The sequence below is a fragment of the Hylobates moloch genome, unplaced genomic scaffold (genome assembly GCF_009828535.3).
Source record: "Hylobates moloch isolate HMO894 unplaced genomic scaffold, HMol_V3 SCAFFOLD_16, whole genome shotgun sequence".
Classification (NCBI taxonomy): domain Eukaryota; kingdom Metazoa; phylum Chordata; class Mammalia; order Primates; family Hylobatidae; genus Hylobates; species Hylobates moloch.
Window position 1 is genome coordinate 3,660,450 of NW_026652291.1, and position 26,240 is coordinate 3,686,689.

The following is a 26,240-nucleotide window of genomic DNA, read 5'->3' on the forward strand; positions in this document are numbered from 1 at the left end:
AAGGCAGGCAGATCACCTGAGGTCAAGAGTTCGAGACCAGCCTGGCCAACATGGTGAAACCCCGTCTCTACTAAAAATATAAAATTAGCTGGGTGTGGTGGTGGGTGCCTGTAATCCCAGCTACTCCAGAGGCCGAGGCAGAAGAATTGCTTAAACCTAGGAGGCGGAGGTTGCAGTGAGCTGAGGTCGTGCCATTGCACTCCAGCCTGGGCGACACAGTAACACTGTCTCAAAAACAAAACAAGATGAAACAAAACAAAAAAACAATAGCCTCCGAGGAACGGGAACCACTGGACTGGAATCAAGCTCTTCTGGTTCTGGGGCCAAGTGCACTATCACAGCCCATAGCTGTCACAGCTATCCCTTGACACTGTCTCCATAGGGGCTGCTTCCCCAGTGCAACATCGGGGCTAAGCATGGGCTCCGGGTGGCCCTGGGTGTCTCCATGGGGCAATGGTCATGAAGGACAGACCCTGGGGCCCATGACCGTGGTCACCCCTCGACCTCGCAGGGCCCAGGGTTCTCTCGTGTCAAGCGCTGGTGAAAGCAGATGCAAGGGTTTCACCTGGAGTTCAGGATAAGAAGGAAACACTTTTTACCTGAGGAAGGTGAGCCCCCTTTCAGTGATCAGGCCCAGAGGCACTGGAATGAGACAGCAGCCACGCCCCCCTCCTGCCTTGGGAGATCGTCTCCTGAAACCTGCTGTGTGGGCTCCAGACTGGCACCAATAGCTACGCATGCACCTAACAATGCCACGTTGGACACAGTAACTCGTGGCCTGTAGTTCAACAATGTATAGCCAATCACTCACCAAGTGTTTCTCTCAACCAATGAGAACTAACCAAGTGTTTCTGTCAACCAATGAGAACTCCGGAAAAACAACTTGAGTAATTGCCCCTTTCCAGATCCGTCCTTTTTTCCTTTAAATGCTTAAGCCTCTCTTTTTCTCCTCCAGAGCATTTCTCAAGGCAACTTGTTAGTGTTTCCCAGGCTGCAGCTCTCAACCTTGGCCCAAATAAGCTCTCTCCCTGTATTTCCTTTTTGAGACAAGGTCTTGCTCTGTCGCCCAGGCTGGCGTGCAGCAGTGAGATGGTGGTTCACTGCAGTCTCAACCTGTTGGGCTCAGGTGATCCTCCCACCTCAGCCTCCTGAGTAGCTGGGATTACAGACATGAGCCGTGGGGCCTGGCCTCTCCCTATATTAATTTGCCTCAGTTTCTTCCTTTAGGTTGACAATACCGTAACTTCACACTGTCCACCCGGGTGTGTTCCTATGGCCTGGCATGGTGGTAAGGGCATCACTGTCTCCCTGGGGGGTGTTCCTATGGCCTGGCATGGTGGTAAGGGCATCAGTGTCCACCTGGGGGGTGTTCCTATGGCCTGGCATGGTGGTAAGGGCATGACTGTCCCCCTGGGGGGTGTTCCTATGGCCTGGCATGGTGGTAAGGGCATCACTGTCCACCTGGGGGGTGTTCCTATGGCCTGGCGTGGTGCTGCGGGCATGTCCCCAGGCCCTCCCCTGTGTTCACCGTCACCCATGATGCTGCCCATCTAGAAGGCATTTCCACCATGTAACATGATGGTCGGGGCTTGGACCCCAGGCCACACTGCTTGGGTTGAAACCTGGCTCTACTCAGTATTTGTGTGACCTCGGGCAAGTGACTTCACCTTTGTGTACCTCAGTTTCCTCATTTGTGAATGAGGATAAGGGTAGCAAATTATTTGGTGGGTTGTGAGAACTAAGTAAGTTAACCCGGGGAAATGAGGCACCCGCCACAGCTCCTGGCATAAAGGCAGTGGTAAGAAATATGAGTTCTCCTTGTCATTACTGCTGACGGGTGCTGCCAACCCTCACGGAAGGAGACACAAAGCCAGTACAGTTTTGCCTTTATGATTCTTGCTACCCCAAAATAGCAGCAGCATGCAGCTGGGCTGAAATCACAGCGTGCCTCTGTGAGTGAGTCCTCTGGAACTCTTGTGCTGTAGGAAGCTACTAACACCAGGTTTCCTCCAATTTTAAGATGGGGGATAAGGACCCAGGGGGCGAACATCTAGTCTGCGGAAACATTGATCTGAGTAGTGGCGCAGGATGTGAAGTCTTCTGGCTGGCGTGTCCACTTTTAGGTGGAAGTGGGGCGTGTGTAGTTCTTCGAAAGAGCCAGCAAAGTTACCGGACCCTTGGGCGAAGGCCACACTCTGCCTGGGTCTCAGCCTTGTCCACGTGCCCCAGCTGCGGAGAGTGACGGCGTCTGCACCTCTGTCAGTGTGAAGGGAGCACAGACGCCACTGGGTAGAGAAGGAAGCTAAGGACAAAGCTTGCCCTCCCACGCAGCTATGGAGAGGTGAGGTTATAACCATGACACGAGGAGATAACGCTTTAGTCCTGTTTCCACGGGCTTCTCGCAAGAGCCATCAGCGAGGAATGATCTCTCCACTGAGGAGGAGGTGGGCGAACTAGGATCCCAAATTCATACTTTCAGCAATTCCCTATTTTCAAGACTTTCATTTCTATAAATTGTATTGATTCACCTTTTCTTACTCAAAAAAGCCCCAAAACCCAAACCAAACCAAGAGGTGGTCTATAAAAAGTCACACTGCCTTTTCCACTAAGTAAAAAATCAGTGGATAGACTTAGCTTTGAACAGCTGTGGCTGGCATCTGGCACGGCCAGCGCTCCAGGCGGGCTGGATGGAGGTGGCCGGCTCCTCCGCAGTCAGCGTCCCTGTGTGTGGGTGGCCCTGACCTAACGGGAACCCCATAACGTCAGAGCCAGCTTGCTCAACACCAGGGCTAAATTTAGTTTCATGATGAGCAATAAAATTCACATGTTCTTTATTTAGTCCATATGATACACCGTTTTTTAGAGTTTTTGAAAATTAGATAAAAGAGCATATTAAATGGCAAGTGTATGAAGTTTCTCTTCATAAACAATGTCAAAACAAAAAGTTCTGAATTACAAAATGTTAAAAAATATGTCGGTACTTAACATTTCACTAATGCATAAAGTTACAGATATTTTCTAAAGAAAAATAATTGTGCCACTTACCTATATTTGCTGTTTCTATGAACTTTTTTATTCTGTACATAGGACATTTTGTACAAAATATGAAGTCTACATTTTTATTACTTATTACCATAAAACAAAGATACAATGTATGTACAATATTAAAAGGAAGCCATACTAAAGCCACACTAAAAAGACACTTGGAATAGTGACATTTCTGATGTACAGATACACTTTGGAAAGAGTGAAGATGCCCAACGCAGAACTTTATGAAGAAAAACAGTCACCGGTTTATTTTCAATGTAGTACTTTTGAAATCAGTTTGGTACAGAATAAACAGTCTCTATACAATGATATGTAAGCTGACAATTAGCACAGGAGTCCGAGTACTAACTAGGGAGACTTTAGGAGGCCAAAATATTAAGTAATACTCTTGCCAAAGAAAATTAGTTTCTCTGAAAACTTTTATTTTTCTTTTTGGTGAGTGTTTGTCTTCAATAAAGAGCAGAAAGAAAACCTAGACAAAAAGATGTTCTTACACACTGAGCTTTACACAGTCACCCAAACGTTGAGATTTTGCTTTTTCCCTATAGGGCGAAAAGAGTCTTCCCAGAAACCTTGCTCACAAACATACCGAGCATCCAAAACCAAGGATATTTGAGAATCTATCAGCTAAAGACGGAAGTTCAAACAATGGTATATCAAAATACACAAGACGCTGCTTTATACAAGAAAAAGCACCCTTTTTCCCTCAAAAGGAGAAGGCATCTAAACTGTTTTTTAATGATAGTTTTCATAATGGTAAAATGGAGAGATACTTGTCAAGTTTCTCAGGAAGTATTCATCTCACAAAGCGGACTTGTCCACTTTTAGCTGGGGCAATCTTTGCATTTCATACCTGCACTTGCTCTTAACACAAGAAGTCCCCTCCCCCCAGGTGATTTTCCTCCAAGACATGAGGACAGAAGCATTGCCAGTGGCTTGAAATGACAGCAGTGGGCAGCAGGTACTAGAGCTGCACAAGGAGCAGTGTCTGCTTCTCACAATCTTTGAAAGGATACCGGAGACCTCGATGAAAAAACAGATCCTAAAATGAGCCACATTTTGTCTTTTATGCCTCAAGACACTTAACATTAAGTTATATAATCTTATGCCAGAGATGAAAGAAACTAGATCACGTGTTTAGAATAGCAGTACACATCTCAAGTAGCTTTCAAGCAGGATAAATAAGTCAAAATACTGGCCACCCTGAGAGAAATAAAGAATAGACAAAGCACTAAGTTTAAAGATTTTTCTCCTTGTGCTCTTCCATCTAAAACAAAAGCTCAGTACATGCAAGGAACTCTGTGGAATACATAGCAGCATTTGAAGACCGATGAAAACTCAGACACTGTATTTTCCTTACGAGGTGCTGATAACATGAGCTCTTTTCAACAGAAAGAGCTCCACTGAACATCACCCTCGCTGGTGCCTCCTCCAAGCTCTCAGAACCGCATTGCAGCCTTCAGTGAAGGCAGCGGCAGTGCCGGCCCCGTGCAATGCTGTTGTGTTACTTTATGCTCAAAGGCAGCTGCAGTTTGCATTAGGCTAAGAACTGGCTTAACTCAAAATGATTTTGCTCTAATTTTCCATAAAATGTGGAATTCTTAGAGACTATAATTTTATTAATTCAAGAGCCTTGTTGAAGGGCAACAATGTTTAAGTTGATGGAAACGAAATCTGCAAATAAAAATATGAACACATAATTTTTAAACTCCAATTTCTGTCACGGTAGACAGAGCAAGCTCTTTTAAGATAAATTTCAGAGCAATCTCTTTTAAAATAAATGTCTTCTACAAGCTTACTCCTGGAATCCTGGAGTACCACAGACTTGGAAATATGGCTTTAGGTACACTCAAGAGAAGGAGACACGGTATTCATGTCACTCATCAAAGTGAAGAGACCCCTTAGAAAATACCAGCGGCTGAGGATTGTCATTTGCCCAGTACGTTGTGTGAGAACTCGAAAGGAAAGAGCCATTTCACTGAGATTGAAAAACAAACAAATGAGAACTGCTGGCGTAACAATCACGTGGAAACTATTTCAAAGGCTGTCAAGTCTTAAAAAATAGGTCATATTGTTTAAAGTGTTCCTTTGATTTGGGAAACACTGATGTGATCACAGAACCACCTATGTTAAAAGACCCTAAGTTCCATCTGGGAGAACATGAAGACGAAGGGCAGGGTGCTTTCCTATCGCTCTGACTGTGAAATCATCTTGACTTGGACTACGCTGGGGTGGCGACGACACTGTGAGGACACCGTCGTCAACCCGCGGCTCTGCCAGCGGGCTCTGGGAAGTCACCATTGTTTGAACTCCTGATCTCGCGCTGAGGCGGACGCACGTTAGTGCCGACAGAACGGGGTCCAAGAAAGCTTTGAGTGTAACTGATTGGTATGGCACAGAAAGTATGTATTTTCTACAGAATCCAGAAAAGAACTGGCGGGCCCAGCCCCGACGCGGCGCCCCGGAGGCTAGCGGCCGTCCTGGGAGGCCAGCTCATCGGCCCTGCAGTGAGCTTCCAAGGCTTTCTTGGTGTGGGGGTCCTGAGGCAGCTCGGACTTGCGGCGTGCAAGAGGACGGTCCTTCTTCGGATCTTTCTGTGCCTGGAATTAGAAATGCAATGGTGTTGGCTACAAACTAAGCTATCTGAGAAGCAAGCTTACTTCTGAGGTGGAAGTCAAAGGATAACCGCGAGGCACGTGTGCCTCACCCATTCGCTGTCGGCACCCCGGCCACAGGGAAACGGCAATGTCTTATCATGGAAATTCGCCAAAAATGTCTCGCTACTAAAAATCCTGACTCGTGTGAGGACCTGTGTGCTCAATACCGGCATTCTGGTCTTCTGAAATGTGCAGTGCTTGTACAAAGGACTCAGTACCTCTAAATTGCAGAATTCATGCATTTTAGTAAATCTCCTAAGTAACCTCCTATTTCATAAATGTCATTAAAGCCATTTCATGGGCATGTCCCCTGCAGAAGCATTTCAAGAAGCAGAAATTTCCTCCTGGGCGCGGTGGCTCACACCTGTAATCCCAGCACTTTGGGAGGCCGAGGCGGGCAGATCACGAGGTCAAGAGTTCAAGACCAGCCTGACCAATATAGTGAAACCCCGTCTCTACTAAAAATACAAAAATTAGCTGGGTGTAGTGGCACGCGCCTGTAATCCCAGCTGCTTGAAAGGCTGGGGCAGGAGAATCGCTTGAACCCGGGAGGCGGAGGTTGCAGTGAGCCGAGATTACACCACTGCATTCCAGCCTGGGCGACAGGGCGAGACTCCGTCTCAAAAAAAAAAAAAAAAAAAAGACGCAGAAATTTCCTTGGAGGTAAAGAAAAAGAATGAATGAAAAACATATTTAAATTGGATTTCAAACTTCTATCAAATTGAAAAAAATATATACTCTCTTCTCCAATCCATTGTCTTTCTAAAGTCTAGGAAATTTTGGTTTCACTCAAAAAAAAAAAAAATTAAGCGAATCCGATTTTTGCATGAGGACTTGGATAACTGTATCTGCAATAAAAGGGAAACTTAATTTGGAGAGTTTACATATCAACAGCATCCATTTCCATGAATAAACACACAATTCAGTTTAAAAGTAGAGACACTGTGTTAATACCAATATTTTGAAACAAAACAATAAACCATCTAAATCACCCAAACATGAAGTATATGCCAGAAGACTGACTGCCAGTTAGTTAGCAACTTTTCTGGATAAAGTTTCTTAACCAGAATTAAGTCTTCCTTTTTGTTCAGTGTATTGAAAAAGACTAAGTTACTTTTGCGGATGTCTAGCAGACAAAATTTAAGTCAGCCATTTGACAACAAAAAGAACATAAGCGTAAAAACGCCGTACAGATTCCAGGTGTCTGATTTTGATATGGATGTAAAATACATTTTCCTTCGCTTTAATGAAAAATTCAAGGACCTGCAGAAGTCCTGAATGTAAAGTTCAAATGTTTGCTAAGTGTTTCTCAGCAGGGTTCTTTGCAAATTTATCCATGAAAACAGCAATAATGTCAAGGTTTAAAAAGAATTTTGTGTCACATCACTTTAGGATTATTTCTAGAAATCTCATTTGAATATTAACATTCACTCATGGTAGGGGCAGGACTTTTGGTTTCTTTTTCCCTGGAGACCAGCGTGAGGGCGTTAGGAGAATCATCCACCTCTGGGGATGGTGAAGGTCACGGTCCCCTCGCCCATCACGGTACTTGCAAGAGCCTGTTAACATGTGAGGATGTAAAGCACGTCTACCTTCACCCCATGAGAAACTCAGAGGTGAGATTCTACCCGGAATTTTATGCCCATTCTATGTTGATCTGTAAAACAAAGTGAAGCAAAACAAAACCAAGATTTTTATATACTTGAAATATGTAATTACAGCTGAAATAGGCACTCCAAAGAGAAGAAACATATTCATAGAAAAAGGCAACAGTAAAAAGCTCGGAGCTGGAACCAGTGAAAGCAAACTGAGAACACAAACATGACCCCAGAGCTTCTGAAAGGACAGAAAACTGGTGGCCATATCTGGGCTTTTCTGCTTACACATTTTAAATTGATGTGCAAAGCAGAGAATAATTTTACCATCCACAAGGCAAAAAAATGAGAACAGCAGGAGGCAGGGAGAATAAGACAGCATGCAGATGGCGGGCTGATGAATGGCCTGGCAGAGGGGATGTGCAGGTGAACATGCTGGCAGGGGCGGAGCGGACCACAGGAGACACAAGTCAGAGAGAGGTGGCCTCTCTTCTGCAGCCCACGGGCAGACCCGGAAGGCTCAATGTAAACCGTAAATGCTGAAAGAACACCAGGGATTGCGCATACATGGCTATGCAAGTTTTCTTCCTCTTATAAAGGTGTTAAGTTCAAACTTTACTACTTAATTTGAGATAGAAATAATCAACATTTCTTAAGGGACCAAATTTCTTAAAATTTTTTAAAAATTTTTTATTAGAGACAGGGTCTCTGTCACCCAGGCTGGAATGCAGTGGCGTGATTACAGCTCACTGCAGACTCGAACTTCTGGGCTCCAGGGATCCTCCTGCCTCAGTCTCCTGAGTAGCTAGGACTACAGGCATGCACCACATGCCTGGCTATTTTTTTTTTTTCTTTTTCTAGAGATGAGGTCTTGCTGAGTTGCCCAGGCTGGTCTCAAACTCCTAGCCTCCAGCAATTCTCCTGCCTTGGCCTCCCAAAGTGTTGGGATTACAGGTGTGAGCCATGGTGTCCAGCCGCCAAATTTCTTTTTAAAAATTATTTTATTTTTGACACAGAGATGCTCTGTCACCCAGGCGGAGTGCAATGGTGCAACCTCGGCTCACTGCAACCTCTACCTCCTGGGTTCAAGCGATTCTCCTGCCTCAGCCTCCCAAGTAGCTGGGATTACAGGTGCCTGCCACCATGTCTGGCTAATTTTTTGTTATTTAGTAGAGACGGGGTTTCACCATGTTGGTCAGGCTGGTCTCGAACTCCTGACCTCAGGTGATCTGCCCGCCTCGGCCTCCCAAAGTGCTGGGATTACAGGCGTCTGCCATTGTGCCCAGCCTCCCAGCCGCCAAATTTCTTTCTTTGTTTTGACCATCACAAGCTGGAATGACATGGACAAAAGGGAAAATACTTCATGTCCACGTTAACTCGTCAATTCTTCTCCTGGAGAACAGGGCTTCAATGTGCTCTACACGTTGAGAAATGAGAGCCTGCACTGCCCACCTTCCGTCTCTCTACACCTTCCTTACTTGCGTGGTTGACACTGCTTTTCTCCCGACCAACTGTTAAAAATGAGAATTGCAAACATTTTAAATGTCTATAATGTGAATGTCATTCACATGATATTTGCCAGTTTTCTTTGAATGTTCTGTATAGGGTTATACTAGTTTCTTGAAGGAAATCTAAATAAAGGATAGGTAAATACATGGTTGAATTTCTCCACAAAAATCCAGCCTACTCCATCCATCAGCATCAGAGCCTGCTTCCCACTCTCCAGCTATTCCTTCAACTACCTTTCACACCTCTCCCTACCCAACACTCACATCATCTCAAAGAAATGTGAAATTATTTTGGAAAAATAAAGTTAGCTGAAAATAAAATTAAAAGGGCACTGAATATAATAAAATGACTATAAATAAAAACCAAAAAAGCTTAATTTTTAGCTATAGTTTCTTATATCAATTTGGTCACCAAATTGTGCACATTTTTCCTGCATCCTGGTACCTTTTTTATTTTTATTTTTTTTTTAATTTTGAGAGTCCGAGTCTGGCTCTGTCACCCAGGCTGGAGGGCAGTGGTGCGATCATAGCTCACTGCAGCCTTGAACCGGTACCTTCTTTTTGCTTTAACAGTAGTGCTTTTTGGAATTTCCGGAAAACAACTCCAAACATTTTTCAACTTAAGTTTATTGGCTGGGTGTGGTGGCTCATGCCTGTAATCCCAGCTCTTTGGGAGGCCAAGGCGGGCAGATCACTTGAGACCAGGAGTTTGAGACCAGCCTAGCCAACATGGTAAAACTCCGTCTCCGCTAAAAACACAAAAATCAGCTGAGTGTGGTGATGCCAGTAGTCACCGCTGCTTGGGAGGCTGAGGTGGGTGGATTGCTTGAGTCCAGGAGGCCGAGGCTGCAGTGAGCCAAGATTGTGCCACTGCATTCCAGCCTGGGTGTCAGAGCAAGACCCTGTCTCAAAAAACAAACAAACAAAAACCAGAATTTATCATTTCAAATATTATACCTAGAGACTGCACTTCATAAATACCTTCATCTAGATAGGTTGAATTCAACTGAATTCAATTGATTCAGCTGATCCACAGAAATCTACAAGGAATCAGGCCAGGCACAGGGCCTCACACCTGTAATCTCAGCACTCCAGGAGGCTGAGGTAGGAGAATCGCCTGAGCCCAGGAGGTTGAGGCTGCAGTGTGCTGTGATCACGCCACTGCACTCCAGCCTGGGTGACACAGTGAGACCCTGTCTCCAAAAACAAACAAACAAAAGCTATAAGAAGTCTTGGAATTGCATAGTGTTATTAGTCTTCCAGCTTCGTTCTTTTTCACAGTTGTTTTGGCTATTCTAGATCCTTTGCATTTCCATGTGAATTTCAGAATTAGCTCTCTCAGCTTCTTGAGGATAAAACGCCTGCTGAGATTCTAATGGAGAGTACGTTAATCTGGGGAAAACAAACATCCCAATGATGCTGAGGCTTCTGACTCAGGAACATAATTCACAGAGATCTAAGGATGAGGCGAGGGAGTCGCTGCTGTAAGAATATCAGTCACACAGGAAACCCGGTGACAGAACACAATTTCAAGAATTGTGAAAACAAGGAAGCAGATATGCTGCAGGAGTTCTCCAACAACTGTCCTGCCTGTGTGTGTATTTAGAACTAGACAAGTGGATGACCACAGGACCGGTTCCTTCCTGTCACTGTATAAGGTAACCCTCCCAGGAGGGGACGTGCCCCTTCCCAAGGGCAGTGGACAGACCAAGCAGTTGGACGTTCTGGGGCCCCGAATATCACACAGATACTAGGGCTGACTTTTAAAGGCAGCTTTACTCAGGAGAGAATGCTATTTTGGTTTGCATTCTTGATCAAGTTCTTGATCTACTACAGAGCAGGACCTAAATTGCAAATAGGTACACACCTTTCAGGTACATCACATTTTGGACCTAGTTTATTCTTTGTCTAGCTTTAATTCTGACCTAAGTCAAAGGCTATACCAAAAAGAAAAATTCCCCAACCCTAAGCTATTTTTAATGTGTAAGAATTTTTTTTGTTTGTTTGTTTTTTTTTTTTTTGAGATGGAGTTTTGCTTTTGTTGCCCAGGCTGGAGTGCATCTTGGCTCACTGCAACCTCCACCTCCCAGGTTCAAGCGATTCTCCTGCCTCAGCCTCCTAAGTAGTTGGGATTACAGGAATCTGCCACCAAGCCTGGCTAATTTTTGTATTTTTTGGTAGAGACGGGTTTCACCCTGTTGGCCAGGCTTGTTTCAAACTCCTGAGCACAGGTGATCCGCCTGCCTTGGCCTCCCAAAGTGCTGGGATTACAGGTGTGAGCCACCACACCTGGCCAAGAATTGGCTTTTTAACTGTGTATAGCCTCGTGTCTTAAAAATGAACACGTGGCCACAAACTCCCAGAGAGGCTCCCTCACACGAGAGACACTGACTGTGATTTCCTTCTGTGTGCAGTAACAAGGTCAGCTTACAAGTCTTGAGCAAATTTGAAGCCACAAAATCAAAATGCTAATAAAAAGGCAACCTTAAATTCCTGAGTTTAAAAAAAAAAAAAGAAGAACATTAACACTCCCACAAAGAGGGAACTATATACAGATTTTCATGTTTTTGATGACATCTATTCATTGCTAAGAACATTTATGGTGAGGAAAGTATGGAATCCAACTGGATTAGATGGAAGATTAGTTACTGATGTTCCGAGTGTTCATTGAGCCTTTCCACTGTATTTCTAGTATTTTCAGGCTTTGATGAGCTAAAAGGAGCATTCAGTCATCTATTTTGCTCTTAATCAGAGTTGAGGAATTAGAGGGGCAGAAGGGGCCGATGCCCGTGGCTGCCATGGGGGCTTGGTGCCACGAGCCCTTTCCTGTGCAGCTCCAGAAAGGAGCCGGGGCCAGCGCAGTCCCATCGGGATATGGCGCCAGCCATGTGCTAATTCCAAATCTTCTAGGAGTCACATTCAAGAAGTAAAAAAGAAATGGGAGGCATTCATTTAAATGACATATTTTATTTAATCTGGTAAAGGAATAAAAGAATGGCTACTCCACAGGCAGGGCGCCTACTTTCACTTTTTACCTCAGAATTTTAGAACGGGATGTCTTTCGGAATTCTTTCGCTGGTCAAAAAGAGGTGCAAGTTTCTCAGCGAGAAAGGCCAATGTCCCCAGACCATCTGGGACTACTGTTTTAGTTTACAGGCATTTGAAACAGGGAAACACAGCAGTTGAAAGGCTCCTTGAACCCAGGCAGGAACTGAGTTGTTGAGGATAAATGGTCAGAGGTTCTTTGGAGGTGATCCACATTTTTACACCACAAAAGGAAAAAAACACAGCAGTAACGGTGGCGACAAAACACGAAAGACATCCCGGAGGGTGAGGGGAGGAGGAGAGGGAGGGTGGGGGCAAGAGAGGGGATGAGGGGAGAGGGGTGAAGGGGAAGGGACAGGCAAGGAGGTGAGGGCAAGAGGCAGGGAACGGGGGGAGGGCAAGGGGGTGAGGTGTCCTAAGAGAGGTTGTTAGACCTGTGTGAAATAAAAGGACCTCTGGGTGACAGAACCAGAGGTTGCATATGGCTGTGAAGCTTTTGATTTTGCTGGAGTGAACATTTAAAGAATAGTTAAGAGTTGGGATTACTACTACTGTTAGTAAATGGGGATACACATCTCAGGCACATACTTCATCCTTAAAAACTGTTTCTAGTAATTTGATCACTAAGACCTATCGATATAATGTTTCCTATAAGACTAGCAAAATTTAATTTTTAATTTCAGCTGAAACGGAAGGCACTGATGCAAATCACATTGCCTACCAAAAGTATGTGCATTTCTTAAGCAAATCTGTCACGGGCGCCCAGCTGAGCTCGGTGCACTTTTACCTGATGAGCCACGTCCTTCACTGTCTTTCTCAGCATCTGCACATCTTCAAATAAAGGCCCATCTGTCTCCATTGCAACCGGAATGCTCACGGTGCTGGCTTGACTATACACTGTGTACTGCAATGCAAAGTGTGGAGTCACTCTGTTAGGTGCCCAGGCTCTGAACTCCAAGCTTCTCATCCTGGCCAGGGACGCATCTCCCCTGCCGCCCCCCAGGGCCCTCTCCCGCAGGAAGCCCACTCAGTGGGAGACTCGCCTACACCTGCAACACGATGCGGCTGCTGACTTCTGAAACCAGAAAGCACTCAGTGGAGACAGCAAAGCAGCTGGTCCCCTCCTGGCCCCTCTGCACCTGATGGACAGTGGCCCATACCCTGGCCCACACCCCATGGCTTTTGCAGTTCTGACTCCACGTGAGCAACCAACTGCGAGGTCGCACCTTGGGCTCAGTGGCGGGAGCTGTCTCACCGCTGGAACCCTCACCTCTGGCCGCCCATTCTTTGCCAGCGAACTCCAACCTCATGATTCTTTTCCCTTTCCTTTCACGATCATGTCCTCTCATCGAGGCAGCTGGCGCGGTTCTCTCTCCCCTTTATCCCATTTTCCCGGCTTGCTTATGAAACCCTCTCATCACATCCCGGGTGACTTGCTCTCCACCAAAACAAACACAGCCTGGGTGAGCCTGACGCTCCCTCCCTCTCCGTCCCCTGCGGGCGGCCCTGGGACTTCTCCACTCCCCCTGTGCTCTGGATTGAAACGCAGATGGCTCAGCCCTCAGTCACTGGGCCCGGCTGATTCCATTTCCATGCGTGTAGTGCGGGGGTAAGGGTGGCTGTGGGGGTTCCATGAGACAGGGTGCACGGGACAGCATGACTGTGACGAGCGTCTGCTGGCTCTGAGGGCACAGGCAAAGGAAGCGGCATCTGTGTCTGCTGTGAGCTGGGAACTGTGCGGGGCGCCCGATTGTCCTGCATGGTCGTGTGTGTACTGCCACCCTCACCTGGCTGATGGGGCAACTGGGACATGGAGGGGCTGGGGAACTTGCACAGGGCCTCTGAGCTCAGGAGACGGGAGCGGGGTTTCTCGCCCAGGCTGCTCTCATCCACACCCCTCCATTCTCTGCCCAGCGAGTCCCACAGCTTCGGCCTCTTTCAGGCTGCGCCCCCGTTACAGCAGCGCCCTCCTGCTGACCTGCTTCACCCCTGCCTCTCACCCCCTGCCCCCTCACCCCTGCCCCTCACACCCTGCCAGCCCAGAGCAGCTCCGTTCTCAGCCACCATCTGGTGTTGGCCCTCACCCTCTGACGGAGCCACCTCTGGCACGAGGCCTGTGGGTGCCCTCTGGCTGCTAAGCCCTTCCCGTCCTTGCCTCACTGGACCTCTCTGAGGAATGATGACCGTGAACGCCATCATTCAGCCTGAACCTGCGCCCTCCCTCGGTCTCTGTGACCCCAGCCTCTCCTCCAGGTGTCTTGGGCTCCTTCCTCTGTGGGCTTTCCTTGGCCTTTTCCCACACCCTCTGCCCCTCCTCATTCACCCCGGCTTCCAGGCCTCCAGGCCCAGGCCCTGCTGCTCAACCCTGGGCCCGCCTGGCTTCCATGTCCCCCCAAAACAGCCGGGGCGCACACCCTCAGCTGGGTTCCTTCCTCAAACACCAGTCGGACCACGTCCTCAGCGCCCTGTGCCTGCACTCCCACAGCTCCGCCCAGCACCAGGATCTCCACACGTCTCCACATGCATCCCCGACCCTGACGGCCCCAGCACTCCGTCCATGCTGCACCAGAAGGGCTTGCAAAAATGCAAGTTGGGCTGGGCCATTTTGCCCTTTCTGGCTCTTTAATATCTGCTGACATTTTGGGGGAATTTTGCTCCCTCTCCACCCTCACCTCTCAGCAGATTGCACTGGCCCTCCCCATAACTGACACCCCACCAGGACCGACACCTGCCACCCACTGTGTCCCTGCTTTTCTCTACCTCTGCCGTGGGCACCTTCCCTCAAGTCTGACAGGGTGAGCCCCTCAGTCAAACCAAGAGGCCAGGCTCCCGTACCGTGCGTGTCTTTCTTTAGAGATGGGAACGAATAAGCCGGTCCTGCCATCTCCAGCACACGCCCGCAGGTGTGTTACTAATACAATCTGATCATCTGAGCTGAATTCATCTGCCTCTCCTAGTGGACTGTAAGCTCCCTGAGGCTGGGGGCTAGGTCTTGTTCTCATCTTTGTATCCCTAGAAATTTCCACAATTCAGGACACAGCACCTTGTCCTCGAGGGGGGTCACAGTCAGGTGGGAGATACAGAAACCTAAGTGGCTGCAAGACTCCTGAGACTTGCGGGGACTGTTTCACACCAACACTTCTGCTTTTGACTGCTCCAGGCAACAAGCAGTGCTTTTCATGGGCCCCACCAACAGCCTCCGCTTGGAGCACGGCTCACTGGCCCTCAGGGCAAAGGAGAGTGTCCCCACACAAGAACGCTACCAGATGTTCACAGCAAAATAAACCTCACATAGCGGGCACTGGCAGGAGAGGGTTCTGACTAGGAATAAAAATCTTCACTGAAGGCCAGGCGCGGTGGCTCACACCTGTAATCCCAGCACTCTGGGAGGCCGAGGCAGGTAGATCACAAGGTCAGGAGTTCGAGACCAGCCTGGCCAACATAGTGAAACCCCGTCTCTACTAAAAATACAAAAATTAGCTGGGCATGGTGGTGTGCACCTGTAGTCCCAGCACACTTGGGAGGCTGAGGCAGGAGGATCGCTTGAACCTGGGAGGTGGGGGTTGTGGTGAGCCGAGATCACGCCACTGCACTCCAGCCTGGGCAACAGAGCAAGACTCCATCTCAAACAAAACAGAACAAAACAAAACAAAAACCTTCACTGAGGTGCATTCCGCACATAAGCTCCTCTCTCAAAGGAAAGGCAGGCATCCATCCCAGACCCTGCCCCAGCTCGCTCAAGGCAGTTTTGGTTGTAAACACTGAGCCACAGCTACTCTGAGTCTCACAGAAGTGCCTGTCTTCATTTCATATGGTTCTCATAAAAGCTGGGGGAAGTGAGTAGTACAATATTACATGGCCCCTTTTGATGGATTAGGAGAAACACATTTATGTTAAGAAACTGCCAACGTTTCATGATTTTAGAAAGTTAAATCATGTGTGACATTAAAAACCCCAATAAAGCTGCCACAACTGCTCAAACAAGACACAGTCCTGAGGGCACCGCAGCCTTCCCGGGTCCCCAACGCCTGCTGGGTACGTGCTGTCACACGTTTTGAGTGGACGAAGGCTCGGTCTGCAAGGACGGGGGGCATCAGGGGACACACAGCGAGTCCCTGGGAACCCGCCTTAAAAACAAAGCCCGCAAACCAATTCTCCACAGGCAGATCTGAGATGGAAAACCAAACTTTGAAAACCCAACTATTTTCACTACAGAAATAACCAGACTGTATTATCCACAAAATTATTGACTTTTTGTTGCTGTTGTAATGGGAAGCAGTGATCAGAATTTAGAGATTTTCTCCTGAGAATGAGAAGCAGGTACGAGGCCAGAGTTTCCAGCTCTGAGGTATTGACCCATGAAGTATTTTCTGTTTAGGAGACCATGTGCCATGCAACTAGAGCATGTGGACGAGACTCATGGGGGACTGCGTCACAGATGGCGTCAACACAGAGATGAGGACAAGGCAAGGCTAAGCTCCCAGCATCACAGTTCGTCAAAGCCCCTATGCAAAACCACGGCATGCCTGCCATCACCACAGACGTTTGTAAAGAGAGCAACCGAAAAAGAATACAAAAAGTTACTTGAGAACATTCAGGAAAAGTTGAGAAAAAGAAAGAAGAGAATAGTACGTATTTCAGAAGAAACACTGGTTACGTACAGTATGTGCGGTAGTGAAACCGGGCCATGTCTGTCAAGACAAACAACCAGCTCTTGATTTGTAATGTAACAATTTTATGCAATTTTTTCAATAAGTTATTTTCATATTCTAGGTACATAAAATCAGACCTTCTGATTCGTGTGTGTGTGTGTGTGTGTGTGTGTGTGTGTATTCATTTGTCACATGTTTTCGAGGCTACTGATTTCAACTGCATGTGTGCTGGGGTCCTTGACAGTCCTGAGGGCTATGAGCACCCACTTTGCCTGAGGCTCTTCAGAACAAAGCAAGACACACAGGGCAGCGTCAGGCAGGGCTGGGCCTTGTAAACTTGCCCAGGTTTATAGTGTTATCGTGTTTTAAAACAAATATCAGCATTTTAACCACACTTTCAACATAAATTCAATTCATTAAAGTAGACACCTATAGCTGCCTATCTCAATTAAGGACTATACAGTTTTAGACAGTAATCTTAAAACAGCATTTCTGTCGGCATGAGTAAATACTGCTAGAAAAATGCTGGCTACCTGTTTTAGGTGGACTCAAGGGCTTACAATTAGAAATGTCATTCCGTTTTCCTGATTTGAGTTTCCTGATTGTAGTTTTATCAGAGTATACAAACCAATATGTTGTTATATAGGTAAATATATACTTTTAACTTTATATTCATGTATAACTTTTTATTAAATGTCAGAGAAATTTAAAAACCGACTTAGGTAACTACGCGTGTCTCTAAAAGAAATACATTGTTCGGTAAAATCGTTTCTGGAGAGTTGAAGGAAAGCTTGAGAATTCTTAAGAGTGGCAAAGATTCAGACAAAAGATTTTCTTTTTAAGAGGCACTGTTATAATTAGGCACACAGAACGCGAAGAAACAACTGTCATAATGCTCTAATCATTTACACCAGTGTACATCAAACCCAAAGACCATGACACCAGGAAGCCCTCCCGGACCCTGGCAGCCCCGGCAGCTGGAACTGCCGGCAGCTCCGGGAAGTCCAGCCGTTGGCGCAGACTCACCAGAGCACACTGGCACCCGCTGCTGGGGTGGGAAGGAGGGTTAGCTGCTAACGTGGCAGAATTCAGCTAATTTTTAATGATAAAAGGCTGGGATTACAGAAACCTCATACAAAGAAAGAGGACATCAAAACGTCATACTTTATCTATTTCCAATCTAATTTCCTTTCTTTTAGAACTAATTTCATATGAAAAAGAAAGGGAAATGCTGTTTGAGTGACAGCATCTATGACATCTGAGAGAGGAAGCACAGTCTCGGGCTGTATTCGAGTTTTCTTTTTACCACAGTATATTCATAAGATTCAGATCTTATTTAAAAAGCAGAGGAAAAAAGTCAGTTCTGTGGTAAAAACGATATGGGGCAAAATAAGTACTTGTACAAGAGGAGGGTTACAAAGTTTAAAAGTACTTTTTATTGTAGACATTTTCATATACAACGTTAGTGACGTCGAGACCCCCCCCACATGGTGAAGACATATATTCCTATCTTATAAAAACATTCAAGTAACCCTGGGTGTTTTCATGTTACTCTCTTTTTTAGTACCTGGGGATTGGCTTTGGCTAGATTTTCTATTTTAACCCATGCTTCTTCCCGTTCTTTCATTTTTAGCTTCTCTCTGAAAAACAGTAAAATGTCATCTGTGTTAGAGATGAATCAGACACAAGAACTCGCTGAAGGGGTAAAGGCACAGGCATGTTGGGCACAGCCAGCGGCTCCTCCCGCAGCCCCTCCGCTCCATTTCCCCACACTTCACAGTGCTGAGCGCAGCATGAAAAACGAACCGAGATTTAAACATGAGAAAATATCAAAAGATTTTAACATGTCCAAGAATTGGAATTCTTAAAAGAAATCTTATGTAAGTAAGTCTTATGTCTCAATCCTTCCCCCTTCCCCTGGTTAGTTGTTTCTTCATGGGACCCATATAATTTTGACAAGAAGCTCATACATCCACTGAAGAAACGAGTATGCAGTATAGTGTAAAGGGACCAGTGTAAAAGGAGCCAGCGTTCCCATTCCTACAGTATTAAAAAGGAAACATCTTAAGAGCCAGGAGACCTGGGTTGTTGACTGACTCCACTGTGAGAGTCATGACTTTCAATCACTTAACTCAGATCCAAGTTTTTTTTTTTTTGAGACAGGGCCTCACTCTGTCGCCCCGACTGGAGTGCAGTAGCGCGATCTTGGCTCACTGCCAGCTCCATCTCCCGAGCTCAAGCGATTCTCCTGCCTCAACCTCTTGAGTAGCTGGGATTACAGGTGCATGCCACTACTGCCCGGCTAATTTTTGTACTTTTAGTAGAGATGGGGTTTCACCATCTTGGCCAGGCTGGTCTCGAACTCCTGACCTCAAATGATCCACCAGCCATAACCTCCCAAAGTGCTGGGATTACAGGTGTGAGCCACTGTGCCCGGCCAGGATCCAAGTTTTTCAACCCAGAAAATGTACTACACAACCTTTAAGGTCCTGTTGGGAAAGATGTGGGATTCCATGAGGGGAGGATCCACCATCGGAAGGCCCTGCTGCTTGCATGCTTCCTACCTGCAAACTGCACTGAGAGCTGAGATGAGAACGGACCAAGCAGCTGGCAGCTCTAGAGGATGGCTGGCCTGTCTCCCCGGCCCTTTCCTGAGTGATTTGTCATCTCTCATGCTCTACAGTTCACTTAGGTGTATTTTACGTTCTTTTATTTCCCCACACTACTGAGAATATAAACCCCAAAAGGGCAAGGATTTTTTTTTTTTTTTTTTGAGACAGAGTCTCGCTCTGTCGCCCAGGCTGGAGTGCGGAGGCGTGATCTCGGCTCACTACAAGCTCCGCCTCCTGGGTTCATGCCATTCTCCTGCCTCAGCACGAGTAGCTGGGACTATAAAATTTTTTTTTTTGTATTTTTTTTTTAAAATTTTTTTTTTTGTATTTTTTTTTTTTTTTTTTTGAGACGGAGTCTCTCTCTCTGTCTCCCAGGCTGGAGTGCAGTGGTGTGATCTCAGCTCACTGCAAGCTCCGCCTCCCAGGTTCGCACCATTCTCCTGCCTCAGCCTCTGAGTAGTTGGGACTACAGGCGCCCGCCACCACACCCAGCTAATTTTTTGTATTTTCAGTAGAGACGGGGTTTCACTGTGTTCGCCAGGCTTGTCTCGAACTCCTGACCTCAGGTGATCCGCCTGCCTTGGCCTCCTGAAGTGCTGGGATTACAGGTGTGAGCCACGACGCCTGGTCCTTTTTTGGTATTTTTTAGAGAGATGGGGTTTCATCGTGTTAGTCAGCATGGTCTCAATCTCCTGACCTCATGATCCGCCCGCCTCGGCCTCCCAAAGTGCTGGGATTACAGGCGTGAGCCACCGCACCCGGCCAAGGGACAAGGATTTTTGTGGGTTTTATTCATTGCTATATTGCCAGAATCTAAAACAGGGCCTGATGTACAGGTAAATATTCACATATTTGTCTAAGGAATGACTAAATGGCAGTTGTTTCATATATATACTTACATATATATATATATATACACACACACATATACATACACACATATGTATACAGTGTATTTTGAATTACATTCGTGCAAAGCTTATCTATCTTAGCCAGTTTTAAGTGACAAGCAAAAAATAAAATCTGCCAATAGTCCATACTCAACTTGGAAGAAGTGACCTCCAACAACTATTTAATCACATTATTACTTGCACAGCCTAGGGACGAAGTACTTTGTCACTTAGATCATCCCTGGACACATGTGGGCTCAAAGGCACGAGGGCAGGACCCTGATTTTGCAAAGGACAGACTAGATTCCAGAGAACACCCACATTACTGAGTTCATTAAATCAGAATAAAGCTACACTGAAATGAAGATTCTTGCTCTCTCAGATAAACCTTACAGGACATAATTCAAATCCCTGCCTTATGAACATGAAAATGGACTACACATTATAGCCTTTAAGCCCATTATAGCCCAAGAAAAGAAAGAATTCTGAATGTTAAATTCTTGCCTACATAAGCACTCTTTGCAAAGTGATTAATCTGGCAATACAAGGGGGGAGAACAGCTAACTTTAAGCACCTGTTCTTTCAAAATACGTTATTATAACACGGTTTCGATTTGCTTTCCAAGTATGAGAGGCTTGGTTTTGCTTTTGAGTGAAGAATAACGTTTTAGGACAAAACAGTGGAAGATTAATCTTCATCTTAGGATTAAGAAAAAAATCCTGGAAACAGTAACTTGTGAAAGGAACAACTCACTTTAGTTTCTCTGCTTTGAACTGTTGTGTACAGTCATCAAATAGCTTTTGGTTCATCTCCATGAAGAGCTTCAGGGCGTTGTATATCAAGCCATGTATTGTCCTATAAAGAAAACCGCACGGTGAGCCTGGGAGCACCCGTTCCTGCCTAGCCCTTGCCTCTCCACACGCAGGCTGCTCCATATTCCAACAGTCTCACATCGCACAGGATCCCTAAGCTCTAAAATGCAAGGCCTGCTCATTCCGAGTTACTTGTTTTCTGACAGTCAGCCACACATCCCGAGACTTTCTTCACAGTGGCTCTCACACAGCCACGAGGCCACTCCACTCACTGTCTCCAGCTGACAGCAGCCAGAAATGACCTTGCTCAGAAACTGAATTAAAAACATTGAAACTTGAACAAATATAGTTAAGACAAAATTATAAAGAGGACAATAATGGCAATACTTTATTTCCTATAAATGTCAGTTTCTTTTCATCTTATTCCCTGAGGACAGAAAAATTAATTTTAATAATGGCAACATAGAGCTTTGAAAGAGAAAATAAAATGAGCATAAAACAGCTTAATCAATGCTTAGCTCTCAGGCTCTGACACGCATGGAGAGGGGAAGAGGCCAAATTGTCCCAGCTGAGCCTCTAGGTGACTCTAGTCCCAGCTGCCATTGGACTGCAGCCCTGTAAGAGCCCCGATCCCCCAGCAGACACCAGCGAAAGCCTGCACAGCAGAACCTGCTCGACCCACAGGCTTGTGAGCAACAGTTGCCAGTAGCTAAAAAACAAACAAATCCTCAAAAATGTAACCCTCAAATCATAATTCCTTCTTAATAAAACCCAAGTTATACTTAGAAAACACTTAAAAGAACATTTTTTTCTTTGCAATGGGCGGGGATTGAAAGTCAGTTATGAATTGTGCTGACTTTCATACCACACAAAATTACACACAAGAAACATGGCGACGCCCCAGGGGCTTTTGTTGTCATTGTTGCGATTAGAAAAAAAAAAAAATCAATGCAAGCCAGGCGTGGTGGCTCACACCTGTAGTCCCAGCACTGTGGGAGGCTGAGGCGGGTGGGTCACTTGAGGTCAGGAGTTCAAGACCAGCCTGGCCAACATGGTGAAACTCCATCTCTACTACAAATGCAAAAATTAGCCAGGAGTGGTGGCTCATGTCTGTAGTCCCAGCTACTTGGGAGGCTGAGGTGGGAGAATCACTTGAACCTGGGAGGCGGAGGCTGCAGTGAGCTGAGATGGCGCCACTGCACTCCAGCCTGGGTGACAGAGCAAGACTCTGTCTCAAAAAAAAAAAATAAAAAAAATAAATAAATCAATGCTACAAAGAACAGGCTGTTGAGGGTGGATGTGCTGTATTAACAACTACAACCACCATGCTTTTGCCATGAGGGTCTTGGCTGCTGCCTCCACTGCTATCAGCATGGCTGCTGGCCCTACAGCCACTAAGTGACGGCAAATGCTTACTTGGTGCCTATCATAAGCCAGGTACTTTATGCATATTAACTTTATCTTAATCCTCACAACCAAGTGAAGATTGTTGCAAGGCAAAGCACTTTACTTTCTCAGTTCTTCCGAAGAGCAACGGTGGCTGAGAAAGATCTGGTGAGAGCTAACTTCCCCAGGTTCGGAGAGCTGCTCAGGAGGAAGGCAGGAATGTGAACCAAAGTCATCCTCACTCTGATCTGCCTGCCCTTCTCTGTTGAATTCCTGGGCCGCAACCCTCAGAGGACTTGATGCAAGTGGACTGGCTGGACCCTCGCTCGGGGGGTCTGGCTCAGAGCTCCAGGGCTAACACCTGTCTGGCTGCTGCCCTGCAGAATTCTGGGAAGGAGGCAATGCCACCTGCAGCTTCGAGCGGACAAGGAGAGAGGGTACATGGGAGAGGGCTGGTCCGCCAGCAGCAGGGTGACTGTGCAGCACAGCAGGAGGGGTGCCCAATAGATACTGCGAGTTAGGAGACTGCACCGGGCCAGAGTGCTGCTCACCAGCTTTGGGACCGCAGATTGGGCTGCGAATGCCCTCCAACTCTCACCTTCCTCACCCATAAACTAAGGGAGGGCTGGATAGCATAACCTGCTCTTCTTTAAGTTCTGAGTTATAATTACAATATACAATGGAAAGAGATGAAAGAAGGTGGGGAAAGAAAAACTCAGATACTTGTATTTCTTTAAATAGCAGGAATATTAGATAATACCATATTAATAAATAATATGGCCTGGGCGCAGTGGCTCACGTCGTACCAGCACTTTGGGAGGCAGAGGCGGGTGGATCACTTGAGCCCAGGAGTTCGAGACCAGCCTGGGCAACATGGCAAAATCCCATCTCTACAAAAAATACAAAAATTAGCCAGGCGTGGAGGTGGGTGCCTGTAGTCCCAGCTACTCAAGACCCTGAGGCAGGAGGTTTGCTTGAGCCCAGGAGGTTGAGGCTGAAGTGAGCCACGATTGTGACACTACACTCCAGCTTGGGGGACACAGCAAGACACTGTCTGAAAATAAACAAATAAAATACAAAATTTAAAAAAGAAAAATAAATAAATAATGTGGCACCCATATCAACAGTTTCCTTTTAAAGTCTCAGACTATTGCTCAGTAAACAGATTTCTTCATCCTCTTTAAGTCAAAAGATGAAGGAGCGGAGTAGGAGGAAATGTTTTCGGCTCCTGGGGCTATGGGGCTGTGTTCACATCACCTGGCTTCCCTCTTCTTCTCCAGGTAGTGACCACCGCAGGGTGGTTCTTGGGTCTCACACAGGGGCTCATCCAGGGTGCATGTCAGCAGAGCTCAATAGACACCCCGAGAATGCGGTGGCCACTGTGCCCCTGCCGGGGCTGAGCCCTATTGAGCTCTGCAGAGACCTTCAGCTTCTCTGCAGGACGCTCAGGAAGAGGCCTAGAAGCTGCTGCTACTGGGAGGTGGCTGCAAACCAATGTGCCTCTATACTGGCAGGAATGAAGGTTTAAGGTGGTAAAATCAACGGCCACAGAAACAACCCACACTGCTACTTAATTTATGAGTCCACAAAGCAACTGACATTCTTGTTTTTTAACTGATATTTAAAATTCTGATATTTATTCTAACTGAAGTAGCAGTAAAGCGTGCCATATTTTAAAATGACTGAAAAAGATGGCAGCCAGTTCTTTCTTACTTGTTCCAATGGGTCTTTGAGTTGCGGTACAAGGAAGGAAACATGATGGGCAGAATCTTCGCTGCGTTGTCACTGATTAAACTCATGATGTATTCGTTATTCCAGTAGTAAAGAGCTCGCTCTGCCACCTGAAAGACACAAGTGGATGGCTTGCTGGAGGTTGTGCCTGAGACATCGGGCAGCTGTCCTTGCTGTTAAACCTGTGAGTCGGGTAATGAACTACCTTGGACCAGAAAATTATGATTATTTCTATAAATTCAAAATATTCTAGACTGTAACCTGCAACCCTGAAGAGCCTTCAACAAAGAGGCAGACAACTTCTTGTACATCAAGTCATCAAGAACACTGTCACATATTTCTCCACTTATTCAGTAAACATTTATGCTAGACGCTGGCTAGATGCTGAGGAGACAACTCAAAGGAGGCCGTTCCACCTATCCACCCGCCTCCCCCATCTGTCAGGTCAAGAGGGTGCGCTGTGTTCTGCTAAGCGGTCAGCACCGAACAAAGCAAGGCAGAAATCCTTGACTCCACGGAGCTTACATTCTAGTGGGGAGGAGACAGGTGATGGATGATTATTAATTTACTAGAAACGATAAGTCACATACAAAGGGCAGCAGGGCAGGGGAACAGGCAGCAGTGGTGCATGTGGGGTGGGGTGGCTTCAATGGGGAGGAGGTGACATCTGAGCAAGGACCAGAGGGAGGAGAGGTCCTAAGTTGTCAGCACGGGGCTGGCTGAGGACCACTGCAGAGGGCAGTGGGGGCATGAACGAGAGGAGGGCGGGGGGCAGGGCCTGAGTGCACTGGCCGTTACTCATGGGAAGCCACTACAGGGTGGTTCCCCCATTTTTCTTTCCTTTTTTTTTTTTTTGAGACGGATTTTTGCTCTTGTTACCCAGGCTGGAGTGCAATGGTGTGATCTTGGCTGACTGCAACCTCTGCCTCCCGGGTTCAAGCGATTCTCCTGCCTCAGCCTCCTGAGTGGCTGGGATTACAGGCGCACGCCACCGCATCCGGCTTTTTTTGTATTTTTAGTGGAGACAGGGTTTCGCCATGTTGGTCAGGTTGGTCTCGAACTCCTGAGCTCAGGTGATCCACCTGCCTTGGCCTTCCAAAGTGCTGGGATTACAGGCATGAGCTACCACGCCTAGCCCATCCATTTTTGTTTTTTAAAGTTTTTTTTTTTTTTTTTTTTTGAGATGGAGTTTCACTCTGTTGCCCAGGCTGGAGTGCAGTGGTGCCATCTCCACTCACTACAACCTCTGCCTCCCAGGTTCAAGCGATTCTCCTACCTTAGCCTCCTGAGTGGCTGGGACTACAGGCATGTGCCATCACACCTGGCTGATTTTTGTATTTTTAGTAGAGACGGGGTTTCACCATGTTGGCCAGGCTAGTCTCGAGCTTCTGACCTCAGGCGATCCGCCCGCCTTGGCCTCCCAAAGTGCTGGGACTACAGGCGTGAGCCACTGCACTCGGTCCCCCCTTTTTGTTACTAAAACCTTCAAAAACAGACAAAGATGGAAGACTAATATAATGAGTGCCCACCTCCCTCCACCCAGATTCAACAACTGTTCATACCCTACCCTATTTGCTTTTTCTTTCCATAGCAAACCAGCACACAAGTGCACGTTCCACAGAACTATCTGGGAGTTTGCGGCAGTCACCAGGACACTTGGCCTGTCCCCATCACAGCATGTGTGCCTCTGGGAAGAGGAGGTTCTCCTGTATAATACTGTCACCACCCTCCATCTGCACACAACTCACAGCAGCACTTGGAGGCTCTGAGCAGCGTGGGGCTGACGCTTCTCCTGCCAGAAGCCTACAGCTTAGAGATCCTGAGGTTGTGGTGCGGTGTGTATGGGTGGGATGCTGAGAGAATGGCGTGTGAGCCTGTGCCAGGCTCAGGAATGAGGGTTGATTCCTCAGAGGCAGTGAGCTGGGATGAACTTTGCAGAACAGGAGTGAGTTAGGTAATGGGGGAGGGGAGAGCATGCATGAGAGTGCAGCGTGGATTCAAAACAAGGCACAATCGCATCACAGCTCCTAGGCTAGTTCTTACTTCAGAGTTCAATACCTTGTACTTTAAAAAGCAACCATCTAGGCCGGGCATGGTGGCTCACACCTGTAATCCCAGCACTTTGGGAGGCTGAGGCAGGTGGATCACTTGAGGTCAGGAGTTCAAGGCCAGCCTGGCCAACATGGTGAAACCCCGTCTGTACTAAAAATACAAAAATCAGCCAGGTGTGGTGGCAGGCGCCTGTAGTCCCAGCTACTTGGGAGGCTGAGACAGGAGAATCACTTCAACCTGGCAGGCGGAGGT

General features: G+C 46.8%; 1 protein-coding gene across 12 annotated transcripts in view; it reads right to left on the reverse strand.

The window, feature by feature from the left end:
* Positions 1-2,807: 2,807 nt before the first annotated feature.
* Positions 2,808-26,240, reverse strand: part of PPP2R5C (protein phosphatase 2 regulatory subunit B'gamma) — a 172,357-nt gene continuing 148,924 nt past the window's right edge. For 7 of the 12 annotated variants that reach the window (XM_058429900.1, XM_032134817.2, XM_032134823.2 and 4 more), the window contains 5 exons: positions 23,919-24,046; positions 20,761-20,862; positions 18,073-18,145; positions 12,641-12,757; positions 2,808-5,648 (listed from right to left, as the gene is read on the reverse strand). In XM_058429900.1, the coding sequence (XP_058285883.1) occupies positions 5,517-5,648; positions 12,641-12,757; positions 18,073-18,145; positions 20,761-20,862; positions 23,919-24,046 (552 nt within the window). In that variant the 3' untranslated portion in view covers positions 2,808-5,516. Of the gene's footprint in view, positions 5,649-8,752; positions 8,812-12,640; positions 12,758-17,918; positions 18,146-20,760; positions 20,863-23,918; positions 24,047-26,240 lie in introns of those variants that run through there. The other 5 variants (XM_058429899.1, XM_032134819.2, XM_032134821.2 and 2 more) reach the window with 3 other exon arrangements.